This window comes from Equus asinus, chromosome 17, assembly GCF_041296235.1.
Source record: "Equus asinus isolate D_3611 breed Donkey chromosome 17, EquAss-T2T_v2, whole genome shotgun sequence".
Classification (NCBI taxonomy): domain Eukaryota; kingdom Metazoa; phylum Chordata; class Mammalia; order Perissodactyla; family Equidae; genus Equus; species Equus asinus.
The window spans coordinates 42,837,396-42,865,135 of record NC_091806.1 but is presented as its reverse complement, the minus strand read 5'-3'; the positions used below and the strand labels follow the sequence as shown (position 1 = coordinate 42,865,135).

The 27,740-nt window shown below is 60.0% G+C and overlaps 1 protein-coding gene and 1 long non-coding RNA gene across 15 annotated transcripts; one reads left to right on the top strand and one right to left on the bottom strand.

Annotated features, from left to right (window-relative positions):
* The first annotated feature begins 1,630 nt into the window (after window positions 1–1,630).
* Window positions 1,631–20,581, top strand: CDC42BPG (CDC42 binding protein kinase gamma). Of its 14 annotated transcripts, none has more exons than XM_044762511.2 (38): window positions 1,631–1,889; window positions 4,535–4,626; window positions 4,708–4,791; window positions 5,156–5,251; window positions 5,559–5,707; window positions 6,246–6,339; window positions 6,596–6,796; window positions 6,921–7,169; window positions 7,590–7,669; window positions 8,520–8,617; window positions 8,713–8,793; window positions 9,092–9,186; window positions 9,273–9,452; window positions 9,736–9,828; window positions 9,965–10,086; window positions 10,164–10,236; window positions 10,429–10,535; window positions 10,620–10,875; window positions 10,966–11,114; window positions 11,201–11,289; window positions 11,594–11,646; window positions 11,734–11,832; window positions 11,916–11,975; window positions 12,270–12,375; window positions 12,653–12,786; window positions 12,869–13,008; window positions 13,103–13,184; window positions 13,911–14,127; window positions 14,825–14,848; window positions 15,147–15,209; window positions 15,330–15,929; window positions 17,037–17,134; window positions 17,214–17,298; window positions 17,419–17,558; window positions 17,708–17,825; window positions 18,029–18,152; window positions 18,275–18,363; window positions 19,417–20,581. In XM_044762511.2, the coding sequence occupies exons 1-38, from the start codon at window positions 1,730–1,732 to the stop codon at window positions 19,452–19,454; spliced, it is 4,818 nt and encodes a 1,605-aa protein (XP_044618446.2). In that variant the 5' UTR covers window positions 1,631–1,729; the 3' UTR covers window positions 19,455–20,581. The 14 variants fall into 14 exon arrangements, with proteins under 14 accessions (XP_044618446.2, XP_044618451.2, XP_070344209.1 ...); XM_044762516.2 differs by having other exon boundaries at window positions 1,632–1,889; window positions 10,620–10,734; window positions 17,438–17,558; XM_070488108.1 differs by having other exon boundaries at window positions 1,632–1,889; window positions 11,737–11,832; window positions 17,438–17,558; window positions 18,278–18,363.
* Window positions 20,477–27,736, bottom strand: LOC123282113 (uncharacterized). The gene is made up of 4 exons (XR_006522072.2): window positions 27,599–27,736; window positions 24,088–24,209; window positions 20,885–21,054; window positions 20,477–20,611 (listed from the first exon to the last, which is right to left on the bottom strand). It is a non-coding gene; the product is annotated as an uncharacterized lncRNA (long non-coding RNA).
* Between the last annotated feature and the right edge of the window lie 4 nt (window positions 27,737–27,740).

Genomic DNA, 27,740 nt, shown 5'->3' with positions numbered 1-27,740 from the left:
GGTGGATCTTATCTGAGGACTCGGCAGTGCCCAAGGTTCACACAGGGAGTGACCCAGAGGCCTCTCCAGTTGGCCCTTGACTGCTGACAACAGGAGGCTGTGTGGGGTGGGGGCGGGGGATCAGGATGTCCAAGAGGGGCAGCAAGGAATGGCCCATCTTCTCACCCAGGACCCCTTCCCTACCCCTAGCTCCCCAGGAGATGGGAACTTGGTCCTGGCCTGAGCACGCAGCCCTCCTCTGGTCTCTGGCGCCCCCCTGTGGCCTCAGAGGGTGGGAATCCTCCCGTGGGCAGCATGTCTGTCGGGCCCCATAAGCAGGGACAGAACGCATTAGGTGAGAACCCTGAGGGCTCCATCTCACCATGCCAGCCCCTGCCCTCCAGCCCCTCCCCAGAGACACAGAAGCAGCGACGGGATCCTCAGATTTAGGTGTGAATCTTGACTCCCCTTCGGCCACCTGACTGACTTCGGCGAGACAGCCGGACTCCAGGTCCACATTTCCCAGACTGTGGGCCCCGCGAGGCCAGAGGGCAGGTGTCTGAGGAGGTTAAGTGGGAGACCCCTCGGAAAGCCCCGTGTGCTGCACCACAGACATTCACAGAGTGCCTCCTCCCTCAGCGCCGGCAATCTGACCCTGTCCAGGCTCAAGGAGGTCCCCGTCTGCGGGGGGAGGCAAATCCCCAAAGAGATCTTTTAGTGGAAGGATTTGTTGTCTAAAGCCACTAAAATGCCCCACCCTGTGGTCCCTCCTCTTGGACAGACCCACAGTCCCATGGTATCTGGTCCAGCGCAGCTGGAGACAGCTGGACAGAAGGCAGAAATACCACGGGACAGAGTCGTCCTTCCCACCCCCCGCCTCCTCCAGCCCAGCTCAGACCTCTCCCTGGCCCCGAAGCTCGAGGCCAGGCCGCAAGCCCTGGTCCCGCCTAGCGTAAGAAGCCGTGGTGGAGTCAGCAGCCCAGCCCCGCTCCAGGGTCCAGCTGCAGGGCCTGCTCACTCTCAGCCTCTCAATTCACCTTCGTCCTACCCAAGCCTCAGTGTGTCCACCTGCCAAATGGGTGTAACCATCCCTGCCTCACCTAGCTGTCCCCCAGGTCGGCTGTAACGGTACAAATAAAGTGAAATCAGAAACTAGCGAGTTTTTTGGAGGGGGGCGCCGAGAGCGGACGGCATCCCGGCGAGGAAGCGGACTACAACTCCCATCCGGCTCCGGGGCCGCGGGCGCCCCAGCCCGTCTCCCTGAGCTGAGGGGCCGGCGGCCGCTGCCCTGGGGGCGAGGGAAGCTGCAGGGCCCGGGCACCCCTCGCCTCGGTTAGGGGCCGGTGAGGGGCCGGTAGGGCGGGGTCTGGGGCCGCGCCGGGGTCTGGGCGGCCTTCCCGGCCCCCAAGGGACACCCCCTTGCCCCGCCCCGCCCAGGAGTTACTCCTCGGGGTCCGCCCCCCCACTTCCTGGCCGAGGTTGGCCCCGCCCCCGCGCGCCTCCACCCTCCCACCTTCACCTCCAGTCGCGTCTGCTATTGGCCGGCGCGCACCTGCCCGTCCGTCGGGGGGCGGGGCAGGGGGCGGGGCGCGGCGCCCAGGTGAGGGCGCGCGGGCGGCGGCAGAGGAAGGTGACAGCGGGGAGGGCGGGAGGGTGGGGGGAGGACGCGCGGACCGACCGACAGACGGACCGACGGGCGGGCATGCGGGCGGGCCGGCTTTAGCCCGGGCGCGGGGCTCCGGCCGCGGCCATGGAGCAGCGGCGGCGCGCGCTGGAGGAGCTGGCACGGGGCGAGGCCGGCGGCGGCCCGGGGCTCGACGGCCTCCTGGATCTGCTGCTGGGGCTGCACCACGAGCTCAGCAGCGCCCCCCTGCGGCGGGAGCGCAACGTGGCGCAGTTCCTGAGCTGGGGTGAGTGGCCCAGGCGGGATCGAGGGGGGCGGCCCGAGGGACACCACGCCGGGACCCTCTTCCCCCGCACTCCACTCCCACAGACCCTCCCACAGGGAGCCGCACCCCCACCGGTCTCCCCCACCCCCCCGCAGACACCCCACAGTGGCTCTGACACGTGCCACCGGACCCCGCAGGTCCTCTCAGTCACCTGCACACCTTACCCTCGCTCAGATTTGCACACACACTCCTCCCCACTCACAGAACCTGGCACGATGCACAACACATGTCTCACACCGACACACACACACTCGGTCCAAGGTATAGACCCAGACACATGCACACAACCCAGGCTCTACAGAGGCACGTCCAGGATTGCTCCCTCCCACGTCACACCTCGTGCCCGTGAGAACACACACTCTCACACACGCAGACCCCCATGCACATCACCCACTGACACACATGCTTTCTCAGTCTCCCACCTACCACACAGACACACCAAGATACTCATACATAGCTCACAGAGAGACCCGGGGAGCCCCACACTTCACCCTGCAGACCACCCCCAACTACACGGGCTGTTACACACTCGCCTACTTCCACTCACGGATCTGTAGGAGTTGCACATTTGCCAGCATCCCTCCCCCCCCACACACACACACACTTTCATCTCCCTGCATACAAGACCACCCCAGCCTGGCCACAGGAACCAACCTCTCAGCCCCTTTGTCTGTGCAAGCCGCTGGCCACGCTTCCTGAGGGCTGTTCTCAGGGCCAGGGAGGGGGGCCTGGCTGGAGGTGGGTCTGCACCCCTTCCTGGTTGACTCATCTGAGTCACCGGGAGTGGCTGGCCCGGGGTGACCCTGAGCCCGACATGGGCACCGGCGCCAGCCCCAGGGCTCCCTGGTCACACCTGCCAGGGCATGGGGGGAGGACACAGGGGCCTGGTCTGTAGGGTGGGGTGAGGCGGGTGTTTGCCCAGTGGGCGACTAGCATTCCTGGCACCCCTGAGTTCTGGGCAGGCACAAGACACGGCCTGGCACAGTTGGGGGCCTTCAGGACAAGCCAGTGAGTTAGCCCCCAGCCCCCGCCCTCTCCTCTGGGGTGAGGGCCGTCACAGGGCTTCTGCCTCTGCTGCCTGCCTGTCTCCCCGGGACTTCTGCACCCTATGTGTGTGTGTGTCTGACCGTGTTGTCATCACCCCCTGTGACGCCCACGTGTGTGTTTGTGTGTGTGTTTGCACACACAGTTGCTCCTCCCTGCCTGCCTCTGGCACCTCTGCTTCGGACCCCAGCGTGGGGGCCTGTCTGTTGACATCTTCCTAAGGTAACACACAGGGCAGTGACTCACTCCTCTCCTGCCCCAACTTGTCCCTGCTCCTGCCCAGAGCCCCCATCCCCTGCAGCAAGGTGAGGGGACTGTGCAGCCTGTCCTAGGGGCCTGGGTCCTCCTGGCTGTGGGCCCCGGGCTTTGGCCTGTCTGGTTGATGGGTAGCTGCCCTGGCCTCCGTTCCCCCTCGGAGCCTGTGGCTGCTGCTCTTCCCCAGCTCTGCACACAGACCTGGGAAACAGACAATTAATTTCTGTAATGAGGTTTCCACACCACCCCTGCTGCGGGGGTTCTGCCTGATAAACCTGTGGAGCAGCTCTCTGTCCTACCCACAGACCCGCCCAGCTGGCAGCGAGTTTACCTCCTGGCAGGGGGAAACTGAGGCAGGGAGCCAGACTGCAGCTGCCCCCACCCCCTGCTGGTCGCTCTTGCCTCCCTAACTTTCCAGTCCCTAATTCCCTCCCCAGGCCTGTAGAGGGGCCTGGGAGTGGCTGGAGATGCCCCTCTTGGGAGGATGAGGGACTTTGAGGCAGGAGGAGGTTCCTGGCCAGGAGAAGGCCGCGTCGAGAGATGGGGAGGGCTCAGAGTTGTAGGGCTGGTCAGGCCTGGAGGAGATCCTGGGTGCCCACACCCTCGGGTGCCAGCGGCAGGCGCCAGCAAAAGGACTTTTGGCTCTTGTGAGAAACCGGGCAGACCTATGCTTGCCTCCAGACTGAAGAGGCCCCACACGGGGAGCACAGAATCTGTCCCCAGCGTCCTGCAGAGCCACTGTCCTCCCTGTTCTCCGGGGCTGCCCTAGGCCTCACCCACAGCCAGATACCTCTGTGCCTACAGGGTCCCAGGACCGGGGCCCACAGCTCCTCAATGGCAGAGAAGCCTCTCTGGGGACAAAGAATGTTGCCCGTCCAGTTTCCCAAGACAAGCCCGGCCTGGTCCTGTAGAGGGCCAAGAACTGTGAGCTGGGGGTGGGAATGGTATCCCCATCGTCCCCAGGGTGACCTGGCCAGCCAGGGTCAGCCCCCAGGCTGGGAAGAACTATAAGTTCCATCAGCCCCTGGGGCGGAGGCTGCCTGGAGTCTGGGGACAGGGGTCCAAGGAGCCATGGATTCAGGGAGGGCTGGGGTCAGGGGGTGAGCAGAGCCAGGACCTCACCTTCCATGCTTCTTGATCATGGCTGCGTGGGCCACAGCACCTATCAACCCTCTGGCCAGAGGCCGTCCCCTGGGGAGGTCCTCCCTGCCCTGGCCTCCTGGGAGTTGCAGGTCCTGGCTTTCCCCATGTGGGAGAGGAAGCTGGGGCCCTCCGCAGGTTCCCTGAGCCCCTCTGTGTCCCCTCAGCCAGCCCCTTCGTCACGAAGGTGAAAGAGCTGCGGCTGCAGAGAGATGACTTTGAGATCTTGAAGGTGATCGGCCGAGGGGCCTTCGGGGAGGTGAGCACAAGGCTTGGGGAAGGAGGGAGGAGGGTGTGCGCGCCCAGGCTGGCCTGACCCCTGTGCTGTCTGTGGCCTCAGGTCGCCGTGGTGAGGCAGAGGGACAGCGGGCAGATTTTTGCCATGAAAATGCTGCACAAATGGGAGATGCTGAAGAGGGCCGAGGTCAGTTTGGGGTCTGCTGGGACTTTGGCACCCCACAAAGGGGCAGGGAGAGGTGCGTGCTTCCAGTGAGGCATACACGGGAAGGGGCGAGCACGGCTGCTGAACAGGCAGGGGATCCACCCCCAACAGCCGCCCACTTCCCCCAGCCCTTCCTCAGGGAAGCCTTTCTTCGAAGAAAGCAGAGTTGTTCCCATTTTCCTTATGAGAACACCGAGGCCCAGAGCACTAAAGCATGGGCTTGGGCTCACACAGGCAACTTCCATCCAGCTTCTGCTTACTGAGTCTCCCCCCACCCGCTGAGCTGGCCAGCAGGGTTTCCTGGCTCTGATCCCACCCCACCCCCTGCTCCCCAAACCTGCTGCAGACAGCCTGTTTCCGGGAGGAGCGGGACGTGCTGGTGAAGGGGGACAGCCGCTGGGTGACTGCTCTGCATTACGCCTTCCAAGACGAGGAGTACCTGGTGAGGACACTCAGCAGGGTTGGAGGGGAGTTGCCTGGGAAGAAAGGAGAAGGCCCTTGGGGGCCAGAGGCGCTGGGTCCAAGGAGAGAGAGACCCTCCGACTGGGACCAAGAGGTTTCCACTCCCCTCCAGCTCCCAGGCCTGCAGCCTCTGATTGAGCCCTGGCTGGGAGCTGGCCAGCCCAGAGCTACTGGGAGACACAGCCCTGTCTTCCCTGAGCCCCATGGAGCAGTAGGAGACAGGGCCCTGGGGCAGGTGCCCCCCACCCTCCCCCTCTGATTCTTGCCCCCCACCCACTGCCACCCAGTACCTCGTGATGGACTACTACGCTGGTGGGGACCTCCTCACTCTGCTGAGCCGCTTCGAGGACCGCCTCCCGCCCGAGCTGGCCCAGTTCTACCTGGCTGAGATGGTGCTGGCCATCCACTCACTGCACCAGCTGGGCTATGTCCACAGGTGGGGCCCCCAAAGCCCCCGCTGCCCTGTCCAGCCCCTCCTCTGCGGACAGCTGACGACACGCATGCCAAGCCCTGTGCTGGATGCTTCCAATGCGCAATGCTTTCACATCCTCACACCGAAACCTTATGTGGTGGGGCTGCTATTATCCCATTCTACACATGAGGAAGTCAGGGCTCGCTTAACCCAGGGAAGTGGGCACCCTGGGTAAGTGGGTGGCCGAGCCGTGGTTTGCACTGGGCCAGTCTGCCTCCTGCATCCCCCACTGCACACTCTGCTGCCTCCGAGGGTCGTCTTTATGGGTCCCTTTCCCCAATCTAACCACCTGCTTCCTTCTTGGGAGCCAGGAGGCCTGGCCACTAGCCTTGCCCCCTCCCACATGCATGCACACACATGCTGCTCGCATGTGCTCACAGGAACACGTGTGAGCATATACATGGTAGTGGTGCACGTGCCCCTGCACGCACGCCCAGGCGTGTGCCTAAATGCACATCCACACACCCAGGTCAAGCCCCTCGCTCTCCCTGCCCTCCCTCAGGGATGTCAAGCCGGACAATGTCCTGTTGGATATGAATGGACACATCCGCCTGGCTGACTTTGGCTCCTGCCTGCGTCTCAACAACAGTGGCATGGTAAGGACCCACCCCAGAGTGGGGGCAGGGGACATCCGGCCAGGAGAACTCCCAGGGGAATGGGAGGCACCAGGCCTAGTGCAGGGAGCATCAGGCTCCCAGGGCAAGGAAGGGCTGGGCCCAGGCCCCGGGTAAGGGGCATCAGGCTAGCTGAGCCCTAGGGAGTGGGGGTGCCAAGGCCACGGTGAGGGGCCAGCAGGCACAGCTAAGCCTGAGGCTGTGCTTATGATGTCAACACCACCACCACCACCCACAGGTGGATTCATCGGTGGCAGTGGGGACCCCTGACTACATCTCCCCTGAGATCCTGCAGGCCATGGAGGAGGGCAAGGGCCACTACGGTCCACAATGCGACTGGTGGTCGCTGGGAGTCTGCGCCTACGAGCTGCTCTTTGGGGAGACGCCCTTCTATGCTGAATCCCTGGTGGAAACCTACGGCAAGATCATGAACCATGAGGTTGGCCGCCAGGCTCTGGGGTTCTGGGAGGGCAGCGGGACTTCTGAGCCCACGGGGTTGGTGATGCCTGCAGGCAGGGTGGGATCCTGGCCACCCACCTGCATCCCTCCCCCTGGGCCTGCAGGACCACCTGCAGTTTCCCCCGGATGTGCCCGACGTGCCGGCCAGCGCGAGAGACCTGATCCGCCAGCTGCTGTGCCACCAGGAGGAGCGACTGGGCCGCAGAGGGCTGGACGACTTCCGGAACCACCCTTTCTTCGAAGGTGTGGACTGGGAGCGGCTGGCGACCAGCACTGCCCCCTACATCCCTGAGCTCCGTGGGCCCATGGACACCTCCAACTTCGACGTGGATGACGACACCCTCAACCATCCAGTGAGTGGCGGGTCCCAGTGCAGTAGGAAAACTGCCTTGCCCCTTGCTGGTTGTGGAAACACCCCTGAAGGTCCCCAAAGCAGTTGTTGGGCTCAGGATGAGGCGTTGGGACCCCAGAGGTTCACGGGGGTTGTGGTTCACCTGCACTTGTTCACCTGCACTGAGGTGGGTTGTGGCAAGTGAAAGCCCTTTGACCTCAAGTGTCAGCCTATTAACCAGAACTTGTATAAGGAAGATGACTCCCAGCAGCGCCTGGGAGGCCATGACCTCAAGGACTCATGGGAGTTGTGGTCCATTTGGGGAGGCCATGTTACCCCCCCCTAGGTTTCCACCTGAGTGGGAAAAGGTCGGTGCTCCCAGTCCCAGGGGGTCGCCTGGGGCTGCACCTGTTGACTCTGGCTCTCCCTCCTCCTCCTGCAGGGGACCCTGCCACCACCCTCCCATGGGACCTTCTCCGGCCACCACCTGCCATTTGTGGGCTTCACCTACACCTCGAGCAGGTGGGTCTGGTCCTTACACACCTGGTGGGAAGCTGGGGGCTTCCCGGCCTGGAGGATGCAGGGAGTGTAGCCCATCGGAACCCTGGGAAGGGCCGACTGGCCCACCCATGTGATCGGTGCTCAGGATGTGTGCTCTGAGCCTTCAGGAAGACAGCCCCCATGTCCTCAAGGTCTTGGTAAACCCATGCCCATGAGCCCTTGGGGTCCTGCCCAGCATTGGGTCCTCACGGTCCCCTCCACGGCAGGCGAGGAGTGTACTGGACCCAGAGCCAGAGGCTGGGGTGGAGGTGCAAGGGCCCCTACGGCTCCCGAGCCTCACTTTGTGCCTCTGTGAAATGGGTGGGATGCTCTTTCCAGCTCCATTCGTGGGGCTGGGCTGAGACCACAGCGAGGTCCCCGGCCGGGAGGTACTCCGAGGTGTAAGCAAACGCATGTTACCCGCGCTCAGGGGCGCCCACTGTGTGCCGGGCACGGGGCTGCCTGGGCCCATTTCACCGGGTCCTCTTGACAGTCCTTGGAAGGGGCTCTGTTATCACCTCCATTTCCTGGGAGGAAACTGAGCCTCAGATATGTTGGGTGACTGTTCAAGGTCACACAGCCTCTGAGGGCCAGGACTGGGGCTTGAACCTGGGTCCGGGGGACCCTGGAGCCAGTGCCCTGGGCTGCTGCCCATGGGTCTCCCAAGGGCGGGGCCTGGCGTGATTGCTTCCCTCCCAGCACAGAGCCCGGGCTGGTGCAGAGCTGGCGGCAGTGGGTGTTTCTGGGATGTGTGAATGATTGGACGCCAGAGGATGGACGAGGCTCCGAGGGGAGGGGTTTCTGCTAAATTGTGTTGCCCTGCTCTCCCCAGTCCCAGCCCTGAGAGCAGCTCCGAGCAGGTGGCTGCCCTGGAGCAGAGGCTCCATTGTCTGGAGCAGGAGAAGACGGAGCTGAGCCGGAAGCTCCAAGGTACCGGGGAGCCAGCTGGGCTGGGGCGGGGTGGGTCTGACCTGGGGCTACTGCTGCAGGACTAACCACTCACCTGAGGATGCCCCCCACGGCAGAGGCCCTGCAGATGCCCTCGGACCACGGGGAGCTGGAGCAGCTGCGGAAGGAGGTGCAGACTCTACAGGACAGGCTGTCAGGTATTCCCACACCCCCACCCCATCTCTTCTCCCCTCCCCTCACCCTGGAGGCTAAGTGGCTTTCCCAGCACACCTGAGTCTAACCTGAGTTCCAGTCTTGCCCCTGCTCTGTACATGCTGTGTGATCTTAGGGAAGTATCTTAAAGTCTCTGAGCCTGCAGGTAGAAAATGGGTCAAGGAGACCCCCCCCCCCCGACCCCCAGGCTGTGGTGAGGGTTTCATGAGATACTGCCCATGGAGTGCCTGGCTGAGGCCAGGGCAGTCCATATGTACAGGTCTCAGTGACAATTTCCGGCAGAGATGCTGAGGGAAAGCAAGGCCCCCGTGTCTCAGACGGAGGGTAGCCCAGGCCAGCACAGTGACCTTCAGCAGGAGAGAGACCGGCTCCTCCAGGTGAGGGCCTGGTGAGGTGGGTGAGTGGCCCAGGGCTTCATGCAAAGGAGGTCCATGCCCTGACTCCAGGCCCCCCACCCCCCCAGGAGCTGGCCGAGGCTCAGACAAGGCTGCAGATGCAGGAGCAGGAGCTGGGCAGAGCCCAGGGGCGGCAGGAGGAGCTGCTCCAGAGGCTGCAGGAAGCCCAGGAGAGAGAGGCATCCACAGCCAGCCAGACCCAGGCCCTGAACTCCCAGCTGGAGGAGGCCCGGGATGCCCGGAGGGAGGTGAGTGATGGCATGGGAGGGAACACAGCAGGGTCCCAATGACCCTCAGCATGGCAGGAGGAAGCTGGGGAGCTCAGTTTGAGGGGCTGGGAACTCCCTGTGCCTTTGCACCTCCCACTGTGGCTGGCAGCGCCCTGAGCAAGGGGACATTTAGGGTGGGGTGGGCTGGGGTCCACCGCCTCCACTCCTGCTGCGGCTGGCAGAGCCCGAGAGTCCATAGCAAGGTGGAGGAGAAGGGTGGGGTAGACAAGGTCAGCACTGGCCACCTCTTTACTCATCACAGCTGCAGGCCCAGGTGGCCACCCTGAGCCGGGAGGTGAGGCGGCTCCAGAGAGATCAGGAGCGAAGCCTTGAGAAGGAGCCATCCCAGGTCAAGGTAGTGACATCTTACCCCCTGCCCAGTGGCATTGCCCTTGGCCTGACCTACTAGGGGCCCTCGGGGCCAGGCCTGTGTCCCAGGGGTAGGGTGGGCCATGGCTTCTCAGGCCCCTGACCCTCTCCATGTCCTCAAGACCGTCCACACCACCTCCGAGACCAACGGCACGGGCTCGCCCGAGAGCAGGCCTCAAGAAGCCCAGCTCAGGAAGGAGGTGGCCGCCCTGCGTGTGCAGCTGGAGCAGGCCCGCAGCCACGGGTGAGCTGGGCAGCCGGGGCAGGGGACAGGACGCCGGCCCGAGCTGGGAGTCACCGGGTCGTCCTCATCCTCCCCAGGCCGAGCGGGAAGGAGGAGGCTCTGTGCCGGCTGCAGGAGGAGAACCGGCGGCTGAGCCAGGAGCAAGAGCGGGTGAGCAGGGCAGACGGAGGGCAGGACAGCCAGATGGGCAGTGGGACAGGTGTGGGAGCTGCCGGGGTCCCGGGGCAGGCTGTCTCCCCAGCCGGCGGGCAAGCTGCTGTGGTGGATGAGGGTGTACACAGATGGGACTCAGGGACACTGGGGCCCCTGTGGACTGACCCCAGCTTCCCCGCCGGCCCCCAGCTGGTGGAAGAGCTGGAACGGGAGCTGCAGAGTAAGCAGCGGCTGGAGGGCGAGCGGCAGGAGTCAGAAAGCAACTGGGAGGCCCAGCTTGCCGACATCCTCAGCTGGTGGGTGCTGGGGGCTGGGAGCCAGGGGCTGGGCCCAGGCAGGGCTGAGGGCCCGCCCATGACCCTGAGCCCCTGCCCAATCAGGGTGAATGATGAGAAGGTCTCCAGAGGCTACCTACAGGCCCTAGCCACCAAGATGGCCGAGGAGCTGGAGTCCCTGCGGAATGTGGGCACCCAGACGCTCCCCACCCGGCCACTGGTGAGCCCCGGAGACACCCTGGGAGGAGGGGGTGCCGGTAGCCTCACTCCACAGGTGGGGACACTGAGCTCGTGGAAGATCAGTGACTTGCCTAAGCTCACAGCGGATCAGTGGCAGAGCTGGGGCTCTGAGCCTGGCCAGGTGACGGGGGGAACCGTGTGCTCGGGTGGGAAGGGCCTCTGAGGCAGCCAGGCCCAGGGGGCATCTTACGTGGGTGCTGCCGGCCACCAGGACCACCAGTGGAAAGCACGGCGGCTGCAGAAGATGGAGGCCTCGGCCAGGCTGGAACTGCAATCGGCACTGGAGGCCGAGATCCGGGCCAAGCAGAGCCTGCAGGAGCGGCTGACGCAGGCACAGGAGGCCCAGCTGCAGGCCGAGAGGTGAGACTAAGGCAGGCGCTGCCGAGGGGTCCGGGGCCCATGCAGAGGCCTGGCCCCATGGCGAGCCTTCCCTGGTTCTCCCCCAGCCGTCTGCAGGAGGCCGAGAAGCAGAACCAGAGCCTGAAGCAGGAGCTGGCTGCACTTCGGGAGGAGCTGCGGGCCCGCGGGCCGGGAGGTGGGTGGCCACCCGCGTGCCGGTCCTTGAGCAAGTCCGCCACACCAGCCTCATGGTCACCAAAGTGTCCTTGCAGGGCTGTGGAAACGAGTTTGTCCGGACTCTGCTGCTTACCCCACCCTCTGTTAGCCAGCACTTATTGAGCGCCTGCTGCATGCCAGCCCTCCCCCTCCACCCCTTCCCCCCAGCCTGCAGTCATTTCTCCATTTTACTGAGGTGGAAACTGAGGCCCTGGTTTCTCAGGAACAAGTGTAGGGCTGGGCCAGGGATGCCACCTCCAGTGACCTGTGCCCTCTGTTTACAGACACCAAGCCCTCAAACTCGCTGATTCCCTTCCTGTCCTTCCGGAGTTCAGAGGTAGGAACGGGTACAGGGGCTGGGTGGGGAGGAGTCCTGGGGAGAGGCACAGGGGCCTTGATTCGCCCCCCCCATCTCCATCCCCAGAAGGATCCCACCAAGGACCCTGGCATCTCAGGAGAGGCCCCGAGGCCGGGGTCGGAACCAGAGCTGAGGCCGGAGGGCCGCCGCAGCCTGCGCCTGGGGGTGAGGACAGATGAGAACCACATCTGGGGGGCTGGGCCCCCCCGCCTGTGGCTTCTCACCTGTTTGCTCGCCCTCCCCTGCAGGCTGTGTTCCCCAGAGCGCCTGCTGCCACCACAGCTGCTACAGAAGGCCCTCCCGCAAAGGTCAGTGCCTGGAGGCGCGGAGTGGGCTGGGGCGCCAAGCTGTTCTGCCAGGTTTCCAGGGACCCGCTTGGGTCCCTCCCTGTGCGTCATGGCTGGCAGACCACACTGGGCTGGGGGGGCGGGGTGGTGGCGATGAGTTTGAGCGCTACCACAGACTCACTGGGGTCAGAGTTCACACTGCCACCTGGCTTATTCCCTGGTCCCGCCTGACACCCCAGGGTGGCCTCATGGGTAGGGCACAGGGCCCCAGGAGGCCGGGGTCAGGCCTGGGTAATGGGTATGTCCCTTCCCCAGCCTGGCTCCCACACGCTGCGCCCCCGGAGCTTCCCGTCCCCCACCAAGTGTCTCCGCTGCGCCTCGCTGATGGTGGGCCTGGGCCGCCAAGGCCTGGGCTGTGACGGTGAGACCCCCACGCTACCTGCACACCCACTCCCGTGCCCAGCCACAGCCCTGGGGTGGAGGGAATGGCAGCGGCCCTGGCCCGGAGGCTCCCAGGCCGTTTCTCTCAGCCCAGGCCCCTGGTACCTCTTGCTCAGCATTTCCCTGTGCTCAGTTTCTCTCATCTCACTTGATGGGGAATTGGTGACAGCTCAGGGGCCACCACGGCCTGAGGGAGGCTGGGGCTGGGCTGCCCCTCCCAGCCTCACACCACCTGCCGTCTCCCACTTTCCCCACAGCCTGCGGCTACTTCTGTCACTCAACTTGTGCCCCACAGGCCCCACCCTGCCCCGTGCCCCCTGAGCTTCTCCACGTGGCCCTGGGAGTGCACCCCGAAACGGGCACGGGCACTGCCTACGAGGGCTTCCTGTCGGTGAGCTGGCGCCGGGGAGGGGAGGGCGGGCACAGGTGGGCTGTGGGCCTGGCGGGCCCTCCCATGCCTGCCTTCTCCACAGGTGCCGCGACCCTCGGGTGTCCGGCGGGGCTGGCAGCGGGTGTTCGCTGCCCTCAGTGACTCACGCCTGCTGCTGTTTGACGCCCCGGACCCGCGGCTCAGCCCGGCCAGCGGGGCCCTCCTGCAGGCACTGGATCTGAGGTGGGTGCCAGGTGGCGGCCTGGGGCAAGAGACCAGTGGATTGAGGGGCACCCGGGGGCAGTGCGACCTCTGACCTGCTCCCTGGACTTCCCAGGGACCCCCAGTTCTCTGCCACCCCTGTCCTGGCCTCTGATGTGATCCACGCCCAATCCAGGGACCTGCCACGCATCTTTAGGGTGAGTGTCTGGGGCGGGATGGTCTGGACCACTGTCCACCTCCATGCTGGCCTCACTCCAGCCACTTTTCTCCATCTCCATGGCTGCCGCTTCATCTGGGCCCCTCGCCCCCACATGGTCGGCTACAGTAGCCTCCATTCTGGCCCCAGTGTCTATGCTCCATCCTGCAGTGCAGCGAGCTTTCCACATGTGAAGCTGGCCGTGTCCTGCCTGTTTAGGCCCCTTCTGTGGCTCCCCATTGCCCTCAGGCTGCTCCAGACTGTGGCCTTGAGGCCCCACATTTCTGACCCTGCAGCCTCCCAGCCTCTCCCCTGGAGCCTCTCTCTGCTCTGACCATGCTTTCTCCAGTCCCCAAAGTGCCCTGTGCCCGTGGACGCTTCACATTCTGTTCCCTGTGCTCGGTCCCCCGCCTGCTTCTCCACTCACACCCAGGCTCCAGCAGAAATGTCTCTTGCCCTGGGAGGTGGTCTTTCACCGCTTAGCCTGGGTTCAGGGCCCTGGTGTATGTTCCCACAATGCCCCGTCCTTCCCCCACCACGCACCAGCCCCAGGGCTCTGGGGTTGTCCCTGTTCTTGTGTGACCACCCGTCTGGCTTATTACCTGCTATGAGACAGCACTAGCACTGTGCCCAGCGCGCTCACGCCGGTGCTAAGAAGCATCAGCTGGTGGAGGAAGGATGGCTGGCTCTTGGCCCGCGGCCCTCCAGCCTGGGTCCCTGCCCACAGGTGACGGCGTCCCAGCTGACGGTGCCACCTGCCACGTGCACCGTGCTGCTGCTGGCGGAGAGCGAGGGCGAGCGGGAGCGCTGGCTGCAGGTGCTGGGCGAGCTGCAGCGGCTGCTGCTGGACACGCGGCCACAGCCCCGGCCTGTGTACACGCTCAAGGAGGCCTACGACAATGGGCTGCCACTGCTGCCGCACGCGCTTTGCGCCGCCATCATCGGTGAGCCTCCCACTGGTTGGGGGGGGGACGCCGCCCTGGGCAGGCTTCGGGCTGGATCTGGGCCTGCAGGGCAGTGCTGGCTCAGCCGCAGTCGCCAGGGCTGCGGTCACTGCCCTGCAGCCACAAGCTGTGGACTCTGCCTTGCACACATGGTCTCGACCTTCCCCTGGGCAAGGCTGCGTGAGGAGCCCAGGCTAGGGGACAGGGGACCTGGCTTCTGCTGCTCCATTTCTCTGTGCCTTAGTTTCTGGTTTTTCTAAAAGAATCTCAAGCCGGTGAAAAGAGCAAAGGCTTTAGTAAGAGAACGAGGGTTCCCCTGCTGGTTTTCCTACCAGCAGCCAGTGACCGGGGGGAGCCTGGACGCACCTGGGCCTCACACCGTCTTCTGTGGGGCTGCTGTGTTCAGCTGGGAGCCTGCTGCTCAGAGAGTGGGGCCTCCATAACGGACAGCTGGGGGAGGGCAAGGCAGCCGTGCCCCCTGGCTTCCCTCGGCAGCGGGGGACCTGAGCCAGCCCTGCCCTGGCGAGCTGAGACCTCTCCCTGCAGTCACTCCGGGCGGGAGCCGCAGGAGAGGCTGCGCGGGTGCCTCAGGGCCCCTGTGTCAGTTGGGAGCCAGGAGGATGAGGGCATTTACTGAGTGGCGATGGCTGTGAGCAAGGTGTCTGCTTAACCCCTGTACTGCTTCATCTCTTCACAGGCTCACAGCAGCTCTGTGAGAAAGGTACCATTATTGTCCCCACTTTACATAAGGGGAAACCAAGGCTCCAAGAGGTGACATGACTTACCCCAAATCTCACAGCTTGGGGGGTGTCTCTCACCTTGTCCCCTGGCCCCATGGCCCTTCCCCATCAGAGCCAGTGCAGACTCTGGGACAGAAGGGTCCAGTGATGCTGGGACAGCAGGATCGCTGTCCCCATGTCCTCAGGAGAAAGTGAGGCTCAGCAAGGACAGCTGGACTGCTCAGTGTCCCACAGCTGGACAGGCCCCCTCAGCCCTGACTCCCTCCCTCCCTTTCCCAGACCAGGAACGGCTTGCTCTGGGCACTGAGGAAGGGCTGTTTGTGATCCACCTGCACAGCAACGGTACGTGCCAGGCTGGGCCAGGGTGGGCCTGGGTGGGGTCAGCCCCTGGGGACGGAGGAGGATGGCACTGGGCTGCTCCTCACCCACCTGCTGGTGATGCTCTCCTTCGCCGCACCGCAGACATCTTCCAGGTGGGCGAGTGCCGGCGGGTGCAGCGGCTGGCCGTGAGCCCCACTGCGGGCCTTCTGGTCGTGCTGTGCGGCCGTGGCCCCAGCGTGCGCCTCTTCGCCCTGGCTGAGCTGGAGAGCACGGAGGTGGCGGGCGCCAAGATCCCCGAGTCTCGAGGCTGCCAGGTGCTGGCAGCCGGACGCATCCTGCAGGCCCGCACCCCCGTGCTCTGTGTGGCTGTCAAGCGCCAGGTGCTGTGCTACCAGCTGGGTCCGGGCCCAGGGCCCTGGCAGCACCGCATCCGTGAGCTGCAGGCACCGGCCCCTGTGCAGAGCCTCGGGCTGCTGGGCGACCGGCTGTGCGTGGGTGCGGCGGGTGCCTTTGCGCTCTACCCGCTGCTCAACGAGGCTGCACCTTTAGCTCTGGGGGCCGGTCTGGTGCCTGAGGAGCTGCCACCGTCCCGTGGGGGCCTGGGCGAGGCTCTGGGCGCTGTGGAACTCAGCCTCAACGAGTTCCTGCTGCTCTTCACCACCGCCGGGGTCTACGTGGACGGTGCCGGCCGCAAGTCTCGCATCCATGAGCTGCTGTGGCCAGCAGTGCCCACGGGCTGGGGTAAGGCCTGTGGAGGGCCAGGCTGGGTGGGGCCAGGCACCTGCGGTGTATCCCCCACGTCAGAGGAAGACAGGCTCCTGCCCAAACTCCTGAGGGTGGCCTGGAGGCCAGTGTGTACCCTCCAGCCCGACCACACCCTGCTCTGCCCTCGGTGGCATGCGTGCATCTTCCTCGCCCGTGCCTCGTCCCCGCTCTTCCCCTGCCTCAACTACTCTCCTTTTCCTACGTGGCAAACTCTTAACCAAGTCCAGCCCCAGTGTCAGCTCAGGGCCAGGAGCGGGTTGGCCCTCCATAAATGACCACCGTGATTGCTGTCATTGTCCTTATGGCTTTCATGCTTCCTGCCCTGCTCTTCCCCGTCATTGGTCCTTCGCTCCGCTTTGCTCCCCGGCTTCCTTGTTCAGACCTCTGCCCTGGCTTAGCACCTTCTTGCAATGACTGGTTTGGTAGCTGGGAGGCTGCAGAGTGGCCTGGGGCTGGTTTCTTTATCACATACAGCGTCCAGTCCCGAGTCCCAGGGCAAGCACACCCCAGGGCTGTGAATGGAGGAATGAACGAATGAATGAATGATAAACAGGGCAGTGAGGGAGCCCAGCACGTTCACAGGTGGAGTCCAGGCTGAGAGGGACAGACAGAGCTCCCTTCATGAGCCATGGCCCTTCTGGGGCCAGGCCAGTGGGTTGGGTGTAGCACAGACATTCAGCCTGTAGGCGGTGGGACGACCACCTGGGGCCAATTCCCAGCTGTCACTCACCACGGGGTGACCTTGGCCATTACTTAGCTCTGGGGTTTCTGTGACCTCATCTGTAAGTTAGGGGGTGATAAGACTACCTACCCAGAGTTACTTGAGAATTAAAGGAGAAAAAATATGCAAAGTGGTTAGAACTATGCCTGGCATGGCACCTAGTGAGCTCTCCTGATGGTTATCTCTCATCTGTTATGGAGGTTGGGTGGGGCAACAGCAGAGTCTTCAGAAGGACCTTTGGTGTGGGCGTGGAAGTTCTTGCGCTATGGCACAGGCTGTTCCCCGTGGTACAGAGGAGGCAACAAGCCCAGAGAGGTGCCCGACTTGCCCGGGGCTGCACAGCGCAGTTTCCCACCCTGCAGGTTACGCAGCCCCCTACCTGACAGTGTTCAGTGAGAACTCCATCGATGTGTTTGACGTCAGGAAAGCAGAATGGGTCCAGACGGTGCCACTCAAGAAGGTGAGGGGCTGCCAGAGCCCTGGGGCTGGATGGGGTAGGGTAGGGTAGCCTGGCGTGACCTCTGTGCCTGCTGCCTCAGGTGCGACCCCTGAACCCAGAGGGCTCCCTGTTCCTCTATGGCACCGAGAAGGTCCGCCTGACCTACCTCAGGAACCGGCTGGCAGGTGAGGGAGTGGGCATGCGTGTGTATATGCATGTGCGTGCGCCGGTCTGTGCACACTTGTGGGTGTGTGACCCCGAGCACCGGCTGACTGGGGCCCTGGGGTCTTGGGGGCACCGCCCAGCTCTCTGCTTCTCCCGCAGAGACGGACGAGTTCGACATCCCCGACCTCACCGACAACAGCCGGCGCCAGCTGTTCCGCACCAAGAGCAAGCGCCGCTTCTTCTTCCGCGTGTCGGAGGAGCAGCGGCAGCAGCAGCGCAGGTGCGCGTGCGCTGGGGGCGGCTGGGCGGGGCCTCCTAGCCTTGGGGGCGGGGCGAGGCCCGGGCCGGCGGGGGGCGTGTCAGCTTCGGGAGAGGGCGGGGGAGGTGTCAGCTTCGCCGCCCCACTCCCTACCCCGCCTCGGCCCGCAGGGAGATGCTGAAGGACCCTTTTGTGCGCTCCAAGCTCATCTCATCGCCCACCAACTTCAACCACCTGGTGCACATGGGCCCTACGGACGGAAAGCCCAGCGCCAGGAACCCGCCCCGGGTGAGTCCTCCGGGGCCAAGCACGAGCCTCTCTGGTGAGGCTGAGCCAATCAGCGGCCTCTCCGGTGCGCTCCAGCCAATCACAGGCCTCTGCTTACCTGGGAGCCGGGACCTCGGCACGTCCGGGCTGGGGTCGAGGGCGCTTCATTTGGCCAGGTCGGTCGTGCTGCCCAGTGCCAGCCCCTCCGCCCTGTCCCCCAACAGGCTCCGGAAGAGAAGGGCCGAGGGTCCCGCAGCTCCGGCCCGCAGCGGCCCCACAGCTTCTCGGAGGCCTCGCGGCGCCCAGCGTCCATGGGCAGCGACGGCCTCGCCGGAGACGCGGACCCCAGTAAGGACCGCCCCACAGCCTCCATCCAGTACCTCCACATCCCTCCCCCAAGTTTCCATCCCCTTTGGACTCCACAAATCTGACATTGGATTTTTGTCCCCTTCCTCCTCCTGTGCCTGGAGAAGTGAAGAGGAAGCCTTGGACATCTCTGTCCAGCGAGTCCGTGTCCTGCCCCCAGGGATCTCTGAGCCCGGCAGCCTCCCTGACACAGGTGAGCCAGTGGGGGCGTTCCCTTCCCCCTTTCAAAGACAGGCAGTTCTATGCTCGGCCCTTCGCTGGGGCCTGAGGCCAGAGAACAAGCTGAGCCCATCCCTGCCCTGGACCCGAAGAGGTGCAGGTTCTTCCCTGTCTCACCCCACTGTGGGTCGGCCTAGTGGGAATCTCGGCTCTGATTGTCTCAGCAGTGTGGCCCCTGGCAAGGAGCCCAGCCTCCCTGAGCCTGTGTCACCTGTAAAGTGAGGCCATTATTATGAGGCCTGTTCGAGGCGATGATACCTCGGCACTGTGCCTGGCACATGGGGAGGGCACCACAAAGGGAGCGCTTGGGATTCCCAACAGAGGCCCAGCCTGTGGGCAGTGGGTCAGAGGAGGAAGCAGTGCACTCTGGGGACTGGGGAAGACCTAAGAGGGGTTGGGAAGGCTCCCACTTACCCTCCAGGCACATGTCCAACTCCCACGCCCACTCCAGCCACACCAGGCCACTCAGAGCCCTGGGACTCGCCATGTGCTTTCACACCTCAGGCTCTGGCCCCTGCTGTCCCCCCTGCTTTGAATGCCCTTTCCTGTCCTCAACCTGATTAATGCCCAGGACACCCACAAAGCACCTTCTCCAAAGGCCACCTGGCTGCCTGGTCCGGAGGTCACTGTCCCCAGGGCTGGCACCTCCTTCGGCACCCTCCCTCCACCCACTCCTTGTCAGTCCTGCTGTGCTGTGGTTTTCGTCTTGCTGCCTGTCCTCCTCCATCAGCTGGGGGCTCCTTGATGGTGGGGGTCAAGTTTGTCTTCCACCCAGAGTAAAGCGTGTTTGTTGATTGAATGAAGAATGGAGTGAATGAACACAGGGACTTTGATTTGGGCTCCAGGGTTAAGTAGGAGTTCCCCAGGTTCTTGTCGTGTATCCCCACCCCCACCTCACATCTGGCCTCCTCCAGGGGCCCTGCTGCAGCCGGTGATGGGTCTTGGGGAGGCCTCTGGAAGGCGCTGGCCTGGTGAGGAAACAGTCCTGCCTTCTTTCCACCCTGGCTTCCTTCTCCTTCCCCTCCAGGTCTCCGAACGGCCCCGGAGCCTCCCGCCTGCCCCTGAACCAGAGAGCTCCCCTTGACACCCTCTGGCAGGGCCCACCCCAACCCCGGAATCAGGAGATGTGAGGGAGCCAAGAGCTTGAGGAGTGCCATGCTCCGGCTGGTCCGGGCTGTGTGGAAATTCGGACTCAGGGAGAGCCTGCTCTGGGCAGCGACTGGGAGGCTGGCCTGGGTTCCCAGGACCCAGGGGGCCTGACTCCCAGCCCCAACCTGTGCCAGCCACTGGAAACAGAATGACCCCCTTCTGCCCTGGGGGCCCCTCTGCCTGCTGTCCACGGGTGATTGTGCCAAAGCTCTCATTCCACTGCCGAGGCTAGGAGGCTTGTCAGCAAGAGTCGGGATGAAGGACGGAGAAGGGCCAGGTCCCTGGGAGTGGTCTGGGGTCGTCTTGACTGTCTAGACCCCAGGTGAGGCCGAGCTGAGGCATATCCCAGTCTCTGCTCAGGGTCAGGGTGGGAAAGACAGGCTCTGATCCAGAGAAAAGGAGGATAGAGAAGGAGAGAAGAATGTAGGTGAAAGAGGCGGGAGGAAGTAGAGGAGGAGACGATAGTGACTGGAGGAGGTGAGGGCCATCCAGAGGAGAAGGAGAGGATACAGGAGGAGTGGTGAAGAGGACGAGAGACAGGGGACGAAGAGGAGAGACAAGGGGAGAGGGGTGGAGGGGAGAGACAGCTGGAAGAACGCACGCCCACAGAGGGAGGAGCTTCGTGGGGTGGGAGCAGAGAGGGGCTCCATGAGCCAACTGACATTGTCATCTAATCCGCCCAGGGGGGAAATAATTCCTAGACAGGGATGGGATGGGGAGGGTATTTATAAGGGCTACTAGCTGGGAGATGGGCACCCGTTGGGGGCCACTGGAGGGTCTCCAGGCACACTCTGGCCCCTCCCAGAAAGGGGGGAGGTCCTTTTTCTTAAAGCTTCAACCAACCATATTAGGGGATCATAGGAGGCATTTTATTATTGATCACAGTCATTATTATTATTATATTACTATTTTTATTAAATCTCCCTCTACTGACAAGTAGGGGGCAAAATAAGTATTTATCTTCTCAAATGCCGTATTCCCGGGAGGGACCGACTCGGACGCTCTGTGAAGCAGTAAGAAATCAATAAAGACGACTTTGTAAACTGCTGGCCTCCCCGCCTGGATCTGTCTTCCTGGGGTGCAGAAAATGGGATCAGAGATGAGGGATGAGGGAGGGAATCAGAGGCAGACAGTTAAAGACCAGGTTGTCTTCCCTGTGTTTTCAGACATCAAAAGATTCAAATGGGGGTAAAGGAGGAGAGTTGAATAGCAAAGGGATGGTTTGCAGAAATGTGAGCAGCATTAAGGGAACCCACCAAGGAGTTCCAGTACCCCCAAACCCTGGCAGCTGTGGGCAGCCGTTACCAGCCCCAGGTCAACCGGGCAGGAAGAGGCAGTGGTGTTACCTGACAGGAGCTGTGGCTCTCAGCAGAACTTGGCCATGGCCGAGAAGGAAGGCAGCCCAGGATGTAAATTCCTCCACGCCCTCTCCTGCCTCCTTTTGTCCAAATCCCAGCAGCAGCCAGAGGACCTTAGAGCTCCGCAGGCCACAGGTGGCAGCCTTGGGGACACAGAGCTGGTGGAGAAGGGTGGAAGTGAGCCTGGAGGGCACATCCTGCTGCCCCCCAAGGTGAGGCTGCTGGAAAGGTGAGGGTCTCACTTGCTCTCAGCTTAGGTGTCCGCGACTGGGCAGGACCCAGCCTTGAGGCTGAGCGGGTAGGAAGGGGGGTAAGGCCTGTGCCCTGGGATCAGGCCTGGGGGCTGCTGCCTATGCCCTGAGATTCATGGCAGGCCCTAGAGCTGGGGAAAGGACCAAGAAGGGGCCCGGGTGTCATGTCTGCTGGGGGCTGGGGGCTGGAGGGTGCCCCTGGAATCCCAGGGCCTGGTTAGGAGCCCAGCGTTGGGAATCAGACAACCTGGGTTCTGGTCCAGCTGTGCAGTCAGGGGCAAGTTATCCGACCTCTCTAAGCCTCAGTTTCCCCTTCGGTCAGTAGGGATGGGAAAACCCACTTCATGGGAGGTTCTGGTGAGACTTTGCTGAGATAATCACTGTAAAATCCCTTTGGCCTGTTCAGATGTTTGCTCTGCCTGTTGAGATGTAGAAGCCCAAAGAGAGCGCCCTCCAGCCGTCCTCACTGAATTGAAGAAATGGCCCCTTCCCCAGCGATAAATTAGCCAAAAGATTTTCACATTTTTAAAGAATTTTCTCTGAATGTTTTATGTTGACAAATTTCAAACCTACAGAAATATTGGAAGAATGTGAACTCCCTGTACTCTTCACCTAGATTCCCCGATTGCTGACATTGGCTGCTTTAGCTTTTCCTCCATATCTACCCATATCTACATATATATGTACCATGGATTTTGTTACCTTTTTTTTTTTTTTTTGCTGCTGAGGAAGATTCTCCCTGAGCTAATATCTGTTGCCAATCTTCCTCTTTTTGCTTGAGAAAGATTCACCTTGAGCTAACATCTGCTCCAGTCTTTCTCTATTTTGTACATGGGTTTCTGCCACAGCATGGCTGCTGACAAGTGGTATAGGTCCCTTCCCGGGAACTGAACCCAGGCCACTGAAGCAGAGCGTACTAAACTTAACCACTAGGCCATGGGGCCGGACCTTTTGCTACCATTTGAAAGTAAGTGGCAGACATCTTGAACTTCACACCTACATACTTCACAGGCATCTCTTCAGAATAAGGAGGCACCAGAAGCCACCGTTATTGTCTAAACAGGTGTGACACTGATACAACAATATTATCTAATATACAATCTGTCATGGGTTGAATTGTGGCCCTCTAAAATTCATATATTGAAATCCTAACCCGAAAGATCTCAGTAGGTGACCTTATTTGGAGTAGAGTCACTGCAGATGTAATTACTTAAGGTGAGGTCATTAGGGTGGGCCCCCGATCCAGTAGGACTGGTGTCCTTTAAAAAAGAGGAAATTTGAACACAGAGACACACACGCAGGGAGAATGCCACGTGAAGATGAAGACAGAGATCAGGGTGATGCTCCGACGAGGTAAGGAGCACCACAGATCGCTAACAAACCAGCAGAAGCTGGGAGAGAGGCTGGAACAAGCGCTCCCTCACGGCCTTTGGACAGAACCAACTAGCCAACACCTCGATCTCAGACTTCCAGCCTCCAGAACTGCGGGACAATACATTTCCATCGTTGAAGCCACCCAGGCTGTGACACAGTTGTGTCAAAAATGTTCTTTATAGGGGCCGGCCCAGTGGCACAGCGGTTAGGTGCACACGTTCCGCTTCTCGGCGTCCTGGGGTTCGCCGGTTCGGATCCCGGGTGAGGACATGGCACTGCTTGGCATGCCATGCTATGGTAGGCATCCTACATATAAAGTGGAGGAAGATGGGCACGGATGTTAGCTCAGGGCCAGTCTTCCTCAGCAAAAAGAGGAGGATTGGTGGTAATTAGCTCAGGGCTAATCTTCCTCAAAAAAAAAAGTTCTTTATAGCATTTATGAAAAACTGACTATCCAGTTCTCTACCGCATGTGCATTAGGCTGTCTTGTCTCTTAAGTGTCCTTTAATCCGGAACAACTCTCCACTGCCGCCTTTTGTTTTTTTTTGTCTTTCATGGTATTAACATTTTCGAAGGGTCCAGGCCAGTTCTTTGGTAGAACAATCTGTATTTTGCATTTGTCTGATTGTTTCCTCATTAAATTCAGATTTAACTTTTTTGTCAAGAATATCACGTAGCTGATACTATTTTAAGTTAATTACAATAATACACAAATTTCTTTTTTGTAAAACAATTAGGGGCTGAATTCCCCTTTGATTGGCTCTGTTCCCCCGTACGTCACTTTAGGCTAATATGCTCCATACTTACCCATACGTGTGTGTCGGTGGACCGCGCTCCCCTGGCCTCCTTGCCTCCATCAGTGGAGTCAAGTTGGAGCCTCGGGACACTTCGTACCCCTGGGGGCACTCCTGCCCTCTGTGCCCTCACACGGCTGGCCCTCCACCCCACCCCCTGCCTCGAGACCATCAGAACTGGTCCTGCCTTTTCTCCCTGACGCTCAGCTACACCTCAAGGGACTCTGGCCTCCTGGGTTCTCCATAGCCCTGGCCATCCCCTTTGCTGATCCATCTCTACCCTCTCCTCGTGATAGCTGTCCACAGTGCCCTCTAGAGTCCATGGTCCAGCTTCAGCAAAGTCCCCTGTGTCCTCAGCCCTTCTGCAGGCCTCAAGCCTCCTGCTCTAGCAGAACCCTTGCCCTCCCTGAGGTCCCTACTGCTCCCCGCTCTCATCCCACAGACTCCCCCGCCCCTCCTGCCCCTGGGCCTGGAGGTGGGGTAGGCGTGCTCCTCCATCCTCATCGCCAGTTACAGGCATCCTCCTCCCTCCTTCCTCTCAAACACTCAGGTTTGAACTCCAGTTATCAGCTTATACCACCCACTTTGTTTCTGACGTTGCCCAACCCATGGATGGCGCATTTCTCGATAATTCTGGCTCCTGGCTTGCTGTCACTCTCTCCATCCAACTCCTATTTTAATTCTTAGAGACTTCGATATAGTTCCTTGGGCCCCTCTACCTCTGTGACCTTGTCCTCCATCCTACCCCAGCCCCCCATTCCCATAGCCATACTGGAGAGCCGGAGCATCCTGTACGGGAGCCACCCGTCACATGTGGCAACGGCGCACTTGACATGCCGCTAGTCTGAATTGACATGTGCTGTGAGTATAAAACACACACCAGCTATCGAAGACCTAGTGTGGAAAAAAAATAAATTATCATTAATAATTTTTATGTTGATTTCAAGTTGAAATAACATTTTGGACATACATTATTAAAATTAATGTCACTGTTTACTTTTTTTTTTCAGATTTTTACATTTTTCCTTTTTCTCCCAAAGTCCCCTGGTACAGAGTTGTGTGTTTTTAGCTGTGGGTCCTTTTAGTTGTGGCATGTGGGATGCCGCCTCAGCATGGCTTGATGAGCGGTGCTGTGTCTGCGCCCAGGATCCAAACTGGCGAGACCCTGGGCCTCCGAAGCAGAGCGCGCGAACTTAACCACTCGGCCACAGGGCCAGACCCATTGTTTACTTTTTTTAATGTAGCTACTAGAAATCTTTTTTCTTAAACATTGGCCCTGAGCTAACATCTATTGTCAATCATCTTTTTTTCTTCTTCTTCTTCTCCCCAAAGCCCCAGTACATAGTTGTATATTCTAGCTGTAGGTCCGTCTGGCTGCTACGTGGGACGCCGCCTCAGGATGGCCTGATGAGCGGTGCTAGGTCCACGCCCAGGATCCAAACTGGCGAAACCCCGGGCCGCTGAAGTGGAGCATGTGAACTTAACCACTCGGCCACGGGGCCGGCCCCGCTACTAGAAATTTTTAAATGACACATGCGACTCCTGTTATGTTTGTACTGGAAGCACCGCCCTAGATCTTTTCATTGCCAACACGAAAACCCTCTCCCATAATCTCAGTCTCAAGCATCCCACTCTGTAACCAACACCCCTGTCTTTCCAGCTCTCTCTAGCATCCCAACTCCAAGAAACTTTTGACCTCTTTGGAATCTACGATCCATTGATTTTGCCACAGTTTTGCTGTCCCTCATCCCTTGGTGTCCTCACGTCCCTCCTCACACAGCCTAAATTCCAGGTCAATTGTACAATCACTCCTTTGCATGAATAGACTCATTTATTCAGCAAATACTTCTTGAACACCAATTGTGTGCCAGACACTATTCTAGGCACACAAGACACATCGATGAACAAAACTGACACATTCTCTGTCCTCGTGGAGCTTATATTTTGTTGGTGGGAGACAAAAATAAACAAAGAAGTAAGTTATATTATATGCTGGAATAGTCGTTCTCAACTAGGAGCAATTTTGCCCCCTAGGGGACATGTGGCAATGTCTGAAGAGAGTTCTAGTTGTCACAACAGGGGGATGGGTTCTACTGGCATCTAGTTGGTAGGAGCCAGGGATGCTGCTAAACATCCTACAGTGCACAGGACAGCCCCCAAGTACAAAGAATTATCCAGGGGCTGGCCCTGTGGCCGAGTGGTTAAGTTCGTGCGCTCCGCTGCAGGCGGCCCAGTGTTTCGTTGGTTCGAATCCTGGGCGCGGACATGGCACTGCTCATCAAACCACGCTGAGGCAGCGTCCCACATGCCACAACTAGAAGGACCCACAACGAAGAATATACAACTATGTACTGGGGGGCTTTGGGGAGAAAAAGGAAAAAAATAAAATCTTTAAAAAAAAAAAAAGAATTATCCAGATGTCAACATTGCCTAAGTTGAGAAACCCTGTTCTAGAAGGTGTTAATTAATGCGTTAGAGAAAAAAAAAAAAAAGGTAGAGCGGATTGGTGGAGGGATTGAAAGAGCGATGTGGGGTGGAGAGTGTGATTTTAAGTGAGCTGGTCAGGTCTGGGTCAACCTCATTGAGAAGGTGACATTTGAGCAAAGGTGTGAAGGAGGGAGGGAGGCCAAGTGGGCTTCCTGTTTCCTGGAGGAAATTAAAGAACCCAAGTGAGCCCACGTACTCTGCCTTGTCTCTGGTTATTGTGGATAAACTGCTCACGCTCCTAGCAGAGGCCAAACCTGTCCCTGGGGAACTCCCGTTCCCTCCACCGTCCAAGGCCATCAGCCCTGCAGCTCTCTCATTAAACAACGCAACGACACACCCGCTTTGACCTTCTTCCTTTCCCAACTGCAGTCTTATTTTTCTCTTTCCCTTTGCTGCAGAGCTCCCTGAAAGAGTTGTGTATTATCACCGTCTCCACTCTCCTCCCATTTTTCTCGAGCCCAAGAACTTCAGGCTTTCGCTCCCAAACTGCTCTTAATGTGGTCACCAGGGAGTCCCATAGAGTTACATCCGGTCAGTGCTCGGTGCTCAGCTCGCTGACCTGGGAGCCGCATCTGACACTATGGATCCCGCCTCTGCCTTGGTGTGCGGTCTTCTTCAGCGTCAGATGCTCATCTGGTTTTCCTCCCATCTCTCTGAGACTCCTTTGCTGGTTCCTCTGGGTCTCCCAACCTCTACAGGAAGGCGTACCCCAGAACTCAGTCCTTGGTGATTTCATCCCATACCCTTCACCCAGCTTCCCCTAATGTTAACGTCTCACACAACCATAGTACACTTATCAAAACTAATTGATGAAAACTGTGAACAAATCTACAGATGTTATTTGAATTTCACTAGTAGGGCTCCCAAGAGCCCAAGACTTGACTGGTTTGGTTTTCTAACTGAAAGTCCCATACCCCCAAAGTCCTCTCAGCCCTGGGCAAACTGGCTGGCACCCACTTCAACAGTTTTTCCGCTAATGTCCTTTTCCCCTTCCAGGACTCAATCCAGGGCATCACGTGGCATTTAGTTGTCCTGGCTCCTTAGTCCCTTCTAATCTGCAACAGTTTCTCAGTCTCGTCTTTCACGACCTTGACACTTTTGAGGAGTACTGGTTGGGAGTATTGTACTGGTCAGAAAGTTCCTTAGTTTGGGTTTTAGGATGTTTTCTCATGATTAGACTTGGCTCACAGATTTTGGGAAAAAAACCCACAGAGTTGAAGTGAGGCAGAAATTTGATCTGTTTTATTCACTGCTATATATCTGGTGCCTAGGACTGAGTACCTGGGCTGTTGTAGGCACCAAATAACTGTTTGTTGAATGAATAAGGGAATGAATGGATGACTCTGTAGAAATTATTTAGTGTTGTTTTGAAGTTTTAAAATGTTAACATAAATACTATCTTATCATACATATTGATCTGAAGTTTTTTCATTCAACAATATGCCCTGAAGATCCATTTTAGCATGCATAGAGTTACTTCACTCTTCTTTTATTTTATTACAAATAACTACAGTGGTTCTTGAGATGTTTCTCTTTGGTCCTGTTAGATTTTCTCACGGACAGAACTGGGGAAGAATCGCTAGACAGAGACACTTTTATGTGTTAGTGGACACTGATAATATGCAACTAAAGTGGCTGCACACATTCACAGTATTCCACCAGTGTTTGAAAGTACCGGTTCTCTCACGTCTTGCCGACACGCGACGATAACCTACAGAAGCGCAATAACCGCCTGAGGATGCCCGGTCACTCCCCGGACTACACCTCCCAGAATGCACTGCGGTCCCTCTGCCTACCTGGTCTGCGTGAAACGGCAGGACCAATCACTGACGACCTCAGGAAGGTAGCGCTGCCTTCACGCCTCACCTACCACTGGGGCGCCCAGAGCCTCGTGACTACCACTCCCATAAGCCACCGCGGACTGGCCGGCCAGGCCAC

What these genes read in the sequence shown, in the direction of transcription:
- CDC42BPG (XM_044762511.2), top strand. Translation starts at nt 1,730, where the DNA reads ATGGAGCAGCGGCGGCGCGCGCTGGAGGAGCTGGCACGGGGCGAGGCC. An exon ending in GCCGAGGGGCCTTCGGGGAG is followed by an intron (nt 4,627 to 4,707) that starts GTGAGCACAAGG and finishes CTGTGGCCTCAG; the next exon opens with GTCGCCGTGGTGAGGCAGAG. An exon ending in AGCAGTGCCCACGGGCTGGG is followed by an intron (nt 15,930 to 17,036) that starts GTAAGGCCTGTG and finishes CCCACCCTGCAG; the next exon opens with GTTACGCAGCCCCCTACCTG.